The 9,863-nt window shown below is 54.9% G+C and overlaps 1 protein-coding gene across 1 annotated transcript in view; it reads right to left on the minus strand.

Moving 5' to 3' along the window:
• The window catches only part of LOC103806321 (kinesin light chain 1-like), a 15,009-nt gene that overhangs the window by 351 nt on the left and 4,795 nt on the right, over positions 1-9,863 (minus strand). Inside the window, exons 10-14 of the mRNA XM_009079002.1 lie at positions 8,399-8,466; positions 8,208-8,316; positions 7,248-7,397; positions 414-538; positions 243-300 (exon numbers count right to left, since the gene is read on the minus strand). Of these exons, the coding sequence (XP_009077250.1) occupies positions 243-300; positions 414-538; positions 7,248-7,397; positions 8,208-8,316; positions 8,399-8,466 (510 nt within the window). The remainder of the gene's footprint in view (positions 1-242; positions 301-413; positions 539-7,247; positions 7,398-8,207; positions 8,317-8,398; positions 8,467-9,863) is intronic.

Below are 9,863 nucleotides of genomic sequence, written 5' to 3' on the forward strand. Positions count from 1 at the left end.
CACCTTCAAATTTGGAGCTCTGACCCCAGAAGAAGGGCTGTGCAGCTGCCCGAGGGCGCAGAGAGAGCACCAGCCCAGGCAGAGTGGCTCCAACCCCACACAGCAGCAGAGTGCATACATTGTGGGGTCTCAGGCACTGCATGTGTGGCCTGCTGTGCCACTCAACACCTGTGCCGCTGGCCACATAGTCTCCACCTCAATGCCCACTCCTGTACCAGCCCCAACACCCTCCCAGTGCTTACCTCAAATGAAGCATCGCTAGACTTGTGCAGGTAATTTAATGACGCAGCTCGTTTCATGCTACAAGAGAGCAGAGGAGATCAGGTGTGATCTTGCTGCGTCTGGCCAGACCCAGACCCACAAGATGGCAGGGCGCCCATGCACCCTGTATCCGGCCTGACCCTCACACCTACCTGGTGTTCCTGGGCTCCAGGGGACCATTACCCTGCAGTTTCTTGACCAACATCTCACTGCTCCTCCGTATCACATCCCGGATTTTCCCCAGGGAGCTGCTGCGCTGGAGAGTGCCACTGCCATCCTGGACACAGAGACACAAGCCAGGGTGTTGGCTAAGTGGCACTGATCAGGCTCTGGCATGCTGTTGATCAGTAGCTGGAATTGGGTCCAAACATCCTCTTGCCTGCTTGCACTGAGGATTTAGACCTGGCCCAAAGCAGGCTTACTGCTCACTACATGGCTTCCCCTTCCCCTGGTTCTCCACAGACACAATGACCATGGAGTCGGGGACACCGCCCCACCATTGTCTGGCTCATCCAAACTGATACTCCCTCCTGCCTGGTGTAAGCCAACACCCAGCCAGGCTGCTGACTTGCCCCAGGCCACCAGCATCTGGCATCCTCACAGCCCTGCTCAAACATGACAGCTCCACCACCTGCAACAGCTCAGGCAGCAGTTACCAAGGAGGTCCCAGTCACCAGGAAAGCAATAAGCCCTGACGGGCATCCCGAGCTTCGGGGTACTTTTGTCAGGCCAAGGCATGCTGCTAGGACTTGCATTTCAAGGACTCTCTCCTCACTTGCTGCTGGTGGAGACTATCCTCCCCCTCCCCTTGCCCTTCTTCACCGTACCATTGCTATTCCTCCTCTCTGTCCAGCACTCGTCCAGATGCACACCCTGGTCCTGCAGGCTCGCTCACATCAGGCAAGACCAGTCCACATGCACACACAACCTTGTCCCACCTCTAACACTTCCAAGATGATTAGATTTGAGTCTGCTGAGCAATTAAGGCAGGCCCGTCTGGGATGCATTCATTTAGCTGCACCAACACTGTGTTGCCAAGCTGGCACCACTCCTCCTAGGCTCCCCGACTTTAGCTGTGCCCAGCCCCACTAGCTGCCTCAGGGGTGGCACTTTACAGGGGTTTCTTTATGTCTGCATGATTTTTTCAAACACCAAAACCAGCCCTAAATCTTGTTCCACAGCCTGTTTCCTCCCGTGTGCCTCCAAAAGTCCCCAGTACACAGAAAGTGTACCGTCTGTGTACTGGGGACTTTGCAGCCCACCTTCTGCATTTAGCTCCACATGTATGCAAGGCACAGGTTGCCAGCATGACACCACATCATGCCACTGTGTCATCATGGCTCTTCCCCTGTGGCCTGGCATGCCCATTACAGAAGGTTGTGGCATCACTGTTAATGTGGAATTACTTTTGTTCTGATGGCCTCATTACAGCAGCATTCCCCGCTCTTGATTTCAGTGGCCCCTGCCAAATTGGGGCAGAAGAAAAAGAGACAATGTGATGGCAAAAAGCCTTTTGCTCCTTACAGACATGTAGGGGAGCCCCTCTGAACCACTTCAAATGACCAAAATGCCTCATGGCTCAGGCTGGCAGGAGCAATTACCCCAGGACTATCCATGCAACTCTGCAGGTAAGCAGTGTCTCTGCCTTAGGCCAGTGACCCCCTTATGCAGACCACTACAGGCTGCAGCCCTGAGGAAAGTTTTCCAGCACTTCTCTGCTCTGATGACCCGAAGCTGATCCAGCCCTACAGCCCTATCTAACAGCTGACCAGGGCTTTTACTACCAGCAAACCTTTCTCCTGATATTCATCTTATCCCTTCATGGATAAGCCAAGTGCATTGAACCTCTTCATATTCTCATCAGGATGAGGGTTTTCCAAATTGGGAGCCAGGTCTTGCTGCTGCAAGGGACCCACTTATCAGGAATGCAGAGAGCACCAAAAGTATTAGCAAGGTAAAATAATTTAACTCCTCCACAAGGCATCGTGGGCAGGTTTTGGAGGAGCTGGACATCAGTGTGTGGCATGAGCAAAGATGGGGTGGGGTGTCTTTTGTTTTCCCACCAGAGTTGCACTGGTTCACCACTGTCCCTGTGGGGCACTGCCATGCCAGGCGTTGTCCCTTTTCCTGGGGTACACAAGCCAGGGGTCAAAGAGGGAACACAGCTGGAGCTGAGGAGCAGGACCATGGTACAAGGGCAGCAGGATCTGATCAGGAAGTATGCTCTTATGCCAGGGTTGGAAGATAGAGCCACATTTCCCCAGCTGCAGTGAGGCAGACTGACTGCAGATCAACACCAGAACCAAATGCTGCTGCATGCTGGGTTAAAAATAGCCTCTCTTCTCTCCCCACTCCCTTTTCTGCAGGGTTATTTTTAACCCAGAACATTTATGGGATTTGGTTTGCTGCAGAGCCCCCACTCCATTGCACCCACCAGGATGAGAGTATTCAAAGGAAAAGCAGCAGCTCCACCACTGAGCCACTCTTCACCACATGCTCCCACCCTGCCTAATGCATGGAGGCAGAGGACTTGGGCAGGATTTGGCAGCATGTGGAGCTTAGCGCTGGGGGACACAATGGGCTATTTCTTTGGCTAATAGAAACACCTGTTGGGGAAGGCTCAAGCTCAGATGCCTCAGGGTAGCCCTGACAGACATGGTTACAGAGCTGAGGTTAGCAGCAACCCCAGTTTTGAGGATAGGGAGAAGCACAGTGTGCTGGGTCCTTCATCTCCAATGCTCAGCCTAGGAAAGGTGCCCTAGGGCAGCGCATGCCCCTGAACGCACAGAGACAGACACCAAGTACCCCCACACCTGCTCCAACAGGATTTGCACCCTCCACACCAGGGCTGACCGATGGTGGCCTTACAGAGCATGGAAAGAAGCACAGGGCAGCGATTTGGGTCTGTCTACCTTTAATTAGAGGTATGGTTGTTACAGCACCAAGTCCAGGACATGGCAAAGCGCAAGGGCAGGTGGTCCTAAGGTCCAAATGTACCCTGCACTGGGAACTCAAGACTCTCCAGGAGCATAGAGCAGCACTGGGAGAGAAAGACAGGGAAGGTCTGAGTACCCTGGAGCACTCAGCCCTGTGCTCCACACTCCATGGTCCTGAGGACAAGCTGCCTTTTAGTAAGCACAAGCTCCCAGGGGAGCAGCATGCATGTACCCCAAGGCCTCTGCACCACTACAGGAAAGCCAGGCCCAGACAGACAAGCACATTTAGTATCACAACCTGCCAGATGACTAGCATGAGAAAAACTATATACCTAAATAAATTAGGGGGAGTCCTGCGCTGGCCTCTGGGCTCTATCCTGCTGGCTGCAGCCTCCCCAGCTTTCTTCCCAGGTAGGAGGGCAAGGGAGATGCACTTCCTATAGGAGGTGGGATGACTATGTGCACCCAAAGGTATTGAGACTCAAGAGGTGGTAAACACTCCCTTTCCCCAGTAGGGATCAACATCACCAGATCCTGTGAAGGCCTGAAGTACCATCAGAGGCACTGAGCCACTTGCACACACCCTCAAGGTCACCATTGTGTTCCCAGCAGTAATAGGGTTACAGATTTCCTACCCACTTGGCTAGGGACAGCCAGACCACAGTCAGTCCCAAGGACCTGTGAGAAATCTAGCTCCTTCCCCTGTGGCAATCACCCTCTAGCCATCCCATCTGCTCCCACATGCTCGGAGCATTCCCAGCCCCAGCTCCTTCTTTCCTCATATCCTTCTTTGCACCTCCTTTATCTCCCAACTACTTTGCTCCAAACCAGCCCAGTCCCCACCTCAGCCATTTCTAATGGCCTAGGGCCTGGTGCCTCGAAGAAAAGTTCTCCTTTCCTTATACCCTTACTCTGTCTCCAAGGAACAGTGAACAACTTCACTCCCTCATCTCCCACCAGCCACACCCAGGAACCCTGTAGCAGTGGGTAGCTGACTGACCCCTTAGTGCCATCAGCTGAGGAACTTGGCTACCGTATCCAGTCAGGAGGTTGCAGCCAAACATACTTGTGTTGGCAGGTCCCTGCTTCACGGCCCATGGCTGTCACCCCCTCACATTGTCTTGGATGTACAGTAGCTGTATGGGCTGCCCTACAGTCCTGTGCCCCTGCAGAGAGACCTGCACACTGCCTCTGGGTTGCAGAGCTCAGCAGAAAGGAGGGTAGCTAGATAGGGAGTGCCCTGTGCTGCAGGGAGAGCCCAGCTCACCAGGGACCAGCGCAGGTTTGCTACAGGGCACTAACATCAGCGAAGCCTACAGGGAAGAAAACAAACAGGCACGTGATAGCCCTGCCTAGGCCAGGCCTCTCTGTTCCAAAACAGCCCCCCATCTTCGTGCCATGTGTAGAGATGGAGGGAACAAGCTAGGAGGGTTGAGGAAGTTTAGTGATGGTGGAGTCGGCACGCCTGAAGACAATCCCCCGCAGGCCTGGTCCCCAAGGATGTGCAAGGGCAGGCCGGGGGTGGGGGCACACAAGGGGACGGTGGCCCATCACCCTGGCCTGGGGGAGCAGGCAGCTCCTCGCAGATTCTTCCTGCTCTTGCTGGCCATGGGACTGGAGCTGGGCCACGTGGCCAGGCACTCCTCTGCAGGCGTCGCGGCGCCCTCACGCACCGAGAGGGTTGGGGGACTGGCGTGGAGCTCTCGCCGAGGAAGGAGGGATGGTGTGGAGGAAAAGTCGGAAGATACAACACAAACATCCAGGTGACTGCGGTGGAGGGGAAAGAGGGAGTCTCGGGAGGCATTTAAGCCTAGTGCACAGAGAGGAGAAAGACACAATTTACAAGGCTGTGAGGTTGTAGGTCACCTAGGGAGCAGGTGGGGCATGGCCCAGGCTGCATGCAGAGACAACAGGCCATGTCTGGGCAAGGAGGGAGTCTTGTGAGGTTGAAACTGTGGGCTCACTTCTTTGCTGGTACATTTAGTGGGCTGGCAGGAACAGCTAGCTCAGGGAGAAACACCCTGGGCCTCCTGCTTCGAGGGTTCACTGCTCCTGGGCCTAGGGAATGGGGTACCTGCACCACTGTGCTGGTGCCATCCCTGTTCTCACATCCCAGACCCTGGCTCACAATCCAACTACCTGGGCAGCAAGCAGCTGGTATAGACCCTGGGGTGCTTCCAGAGCTGCCCACGGGCACAGAGGTTGCTAGCACCCTGGAGGCTCCCACAGCCCTGCCTGCAGCAGATGATAGCTAAGGGAGGGCAGCAGAGACTGCTTCAAGGCAGCACATCTGAGGTCTCTAGACCAACACAGAGAACAGCAAGCCATAACAGACAGGGCAGTGGGAACTGCCTCACCCTTCCTTTGAGGGGAGCTGCAGCCCAGTGCAGGGCTGTTGGTTTGGAAGAGGAGACTGCCTACGTGTGCAGCAGGCTGGAAAAGGCATCATGTGTGCCCCAGGGCGCAGGGCTAGCCCTCAAATCTTCTATATACAGCTGGCTGGGCCATGGAAGCTCTGCTAAGATCCCTAGGGAAGGGTCATATGAGCAGGGACTATTCCCCTTGTCTGCGACAGGCTGTGGGAGAGGGTGGCACTGCCTACTTGCCTTGGGATGATCAGCTCAGAGACTGTCAGGAAGGTCTCCCAGACCATCACCAGTGCAAAGCAATCACCCAACACCAACCACTGCCAGGAGGAACTGCAGAGAGACACCAGCCAGGACAGAGACCAGGCGATTCTAATCCAAACCTGCAGCCCTCCCTCTGTGCTTGTCTGGCCCCTCTGCTCATGGGGAGTGCAAGGGCTCAGGGTTGGTGCCTTGCCAGGGCTAGGGACCCTCTTTACCACTGATGCCAAGAGCTGGGACAGAGGACAGCCCTGCATCTGGCAGAGCTGCTGGGTTCTCTCTCGGTCTGTTCCCCAGATCCCCTTCAGCCACCTCCAGGGTACAATCCACAATCAAGAGAGCCAGCAGGCTTTGGGTGTTGAAGGGCTGTCATGGCAACAGGGAAGAAAAAGTAGGAAGGGAGGGAGTTCATGCCGGAGGAGATAGAGCAGACAGGTGGGGAAGGGGTAGTGACAGCAGACATGAGGGGGCAGCATAGGACTCAGTGTCTTGCCTGTGCCAGGCTGCAGCCACCCCTGGGTACCCAGCTACACTATGCTGTCAACCAGAGTTTACGGATGGAATGATAAGCATTAACAGCTCTAGCAGGCCTCGAGCCAAGCACCCACCAGCACCATGCTCGCTTGTTGCCTCTTCTCCACCCTCCTCCTTGCAGAAGACAAAAGGTGCCTGTTCCAGACCTGGACCACTACTTTTCTCCAAACACAGTGCTAGTGACCAAAGTGTCCCTCAGCCTCAGAGCAAGTCTAGATAAGCTCAGGTCACCCTGTCTGTGCCTCAGCTAACACCAGCCTCTTGCCACCACTGGTCAGCCCAGACTGGCATCCCGCAGACCTGTCTTTCATCACCTCTGCATGGTCAGAGCCCGTGAAGGGCATGAGACCAGGAGAGGCAGACAGCAAAGATGCTGTCCGGAGACTGTTCCTGTGCCCTGCAGTCACTCACTCATAGACACACCTGACACGTCACATGCACACGACCCTCGCCAGGCTCAGCATCGTCTGTGGCGCAGGACAGATAGCCAAGCGGCTCTCAGAGGCTGTGTGAGCCCAAGATGGGGCCAATGCTCTCAGCCAGGGCCTCAAGAGGGGAGCAATAGGGAGAGATGTTAATAAGGTTGTAAGCCTAAGATTAAGGGCAGACCAGGACCAGCTCATGCTGTGCACTGCCAGGGCCTGGCAACAACCTGGAAGCAGGAGTCCTCAGTTGGGAGTATTTGGCCTGTACAGCAGAAGCCAGACCCAGACACGCACCTTTGTGAGCTGGCTGGCTCATGCCAAGAAAGAGGGGAAGGAAATGTGCAGGGAACGAATGGAGGCAGACAAGGATGCCACGACAGGCCACATGGGGACAGCCCTCAGCCAGGCTGTCCCTTCCCTCTGGCAGCCGGCTGAGGCCATTCTTGATGGTGTCTTGTACTTACCCCGCTCCATTCCACGCCCATACTCACTTCCTCGCTACCGTCTGTGGCATTCTCGTACTTGACGCTGCCCCCCAGGCTCCGACGTCTCTCTGTGCCATCAGTCTCCTTCAGGATCTCTACCACCTTCGTCTGGTTGATTGGGTCAATGCCCTGTAAGTAGAAAAGGATAAGGAAGAACTGTGTTTTGCCCTTCTGTACTCCTTCCCTCTAGAGATCTGCTGTGCCATCACCGTGCTTGGGCCTGTTCCACCTCTTGACAATTACCCCATCACAGCCAGAACTCTCTAGCACAAGCAGGATGGAGACAAATGCCAACCTTCACTTAGCAGTCTCTGTTTGGACGCCCAGCTCAGTGAGACCCCCACAGGGGTGCAGCCTGGGGCATAAGCCTGGCATCCAGTGGGAGAGCATAAGCCATAAAATCCATAAACCACCCCAAGAAATGAAGTTTTTCTACTCCAAAGCTGACAGTTTTTCTTCACATTTTGGAGTGCTGTCCTTCAGTCTTTGTACTAGGTGCTTACAGCTCCTGCTTTATTATTTGAGGATTGAGAGGAGTTTAGGGTGAGAAGTACTCTAAGAAGTTCTAGGTGTGTCCTTTGGAGAAAAGATTAGTGGGAAAAAACTATCCCAGTGAGTGCAGTTCTCCTCAGCAGCTGACAAAGCCCAGTAACCTGCCTTAACCCAGCTGCAGTATTTCTGCACTCAAGGAGCCATGCCTTCTTTCCAGCATGTACAGACATGCATACCCCCACACATGTACACACGTGAGTACCTTTACACAAATGCAATCCCAACCACCAAGGTGCTCTGGTGTCACAGGACCACAAATCAAGAACATCAAAGACTGCAAGGCCTAGAAATAGTCCCTCACCACACCCCAAGCCGAATGCAGTGCCATAACCTGCCACCCCAAGCCCTGCAATGTCCTTCTGCCAGACAAGGTCCCTCTGGGGTTACCTGTCTCCGAGAGCGAACTGCACACTCCTCCAAGGTCTCTGCTGCCTCTAGCTTGCCCTGGCGCCGGTAGAGCGCACCCAGGTTCCTCAGGGTGGTGTTCACAGTTGGGCTGTGGTAACAGATGAGAGGTAAGCAGAGGCCCTGGGGCCAACCCCTCCAGAGTCCACAGCTGCCCACAAACCATCTCTTACCTGCTGACCTTACAGGCCTTGTACCAGCCACCATACTCAGCGTAGGGAGCACTGTCTCTGTGCTTGCTCTACAGGGTGAGGAGAGATCAGAGCTGTTAGTCCCATACATGCTGCCATTCTCTGGCCTGTGCTCTCCCACTGGATGACAGGCTCATGCTCCAGGCTACATCCCTGCACCTGCCCAACCCTTGGAAAGACAGTATGCAAACACAGTGATGAGGCTCAGCAGGTTCCCGGAGGGAAAGTTAAAAGTCCACTTGCTGCAACAGATTTGGGCCACAAGCAGAAGTGATATCCTGGTTCCAGGAAGAAGCATAATCCCATCTCCTTACTCCTTTCCATGGTACCAACGGCAGCAGGGACAACACAGTCCCTTCTCATGGCACTCTGGAAGGCACAACACCCCAACCAACATGCAAAAGGGAGACAAAAAAGCCCAACAAAATCCCACAGGCATGCCAGACAGCATGGGCACTAAACCCCTCAGCAATGGCTAGCAAAGGAATCAGCCAGTCATATCCAAGCCTTCTGCCTGCAAGGCTAGGCCTGCCTCACAGCAGGTCAGCCCAGACAGCTGTCTTCTCTCCATGCCCAGCCTTTGCACCCCACAGCTGGCTGGCTGGCTGTGTCACAGCCTGGCGCAAAGGTGCTGCTGGTGAGGAGTGACAAGAGAGGAGGCAGAGGCTGATGCTCAAGGAGAATGGTCTGGGCCCAGCACAACCCACAGGGCTGCAGCTGCTAGCCAGCACCCTCCTGTGTCAGTAGGGACCATGGCACTTGTAGGCAGGAATTGGCACTGCTGCAGGAGTGGGGCTGCCTATTCACATACTGTGCACCCCAGTGTGTGGTGAGCACCTGGAGGTGTGCCATGCCCCTGGCTCTGCACCCACAGGACACACAGACTAGGCAGGAAGCAGCCAGCTCAGCCCTGAACCCAGGCTGCTCTCACCAAGCAGGTGCAGAGAGCCAATGCTTCACAGCAGGAGTTTCCCTCTGCCAAGGGCTCTGACCCAGAAAAAACTGTCTCCACAGGGACCATTTTTCTTCCTCAGTCCCATGGTACTTCTCAACTCTTTATCTGACATGCCAGAGTCTCCCGGAGCCATAGGCACACAGTTTTCTTTATGTCAGAACCTATACAGCCAGCACACACACCAGGGACAGAAGACTCCAGGACTCAAAACACCCCTGAAGCTTGTGTAGACGCAGCCTTAAAGGGTGTCTGAACCTGATGGGAAAGGTGTTGCTAGGGGAGATAAAGGCTGGAAAGCCAGTGCTGCCAGACGTGCCCAAGGCCCTGATGCTGGCATGAGCTGGCCTCCCTCTTCTGGCAAGGGAAAAAAGAAGTGAAGCTCTGCAAGAGGAATTTCATGGTTTTTAATAGGAGATACAGAAACACAGTACAAGGCAGAGCACAGCAGCCCCAGCACCTGGGCCAGCAGTAGAAGCAGTTCTGTGGTTACAG

The sequence above is a fragment of the Acanthisitta chloris genome, unplaced genomic scaffold (assembly GCF_000695815.1).
Source record: "Acanthisitta chloris isolate BGI_N310 unplaced genomic scaffold, ASM69581v1 scaffold26697, whole genome shotgun sequence".
NCBI classification, from domain to species: Eukaryota; Metazoa; Chordata; class Aves; order Passeriformes; family Acanthisittidae; genus Acanthisitta; species Acanthisitta chloris.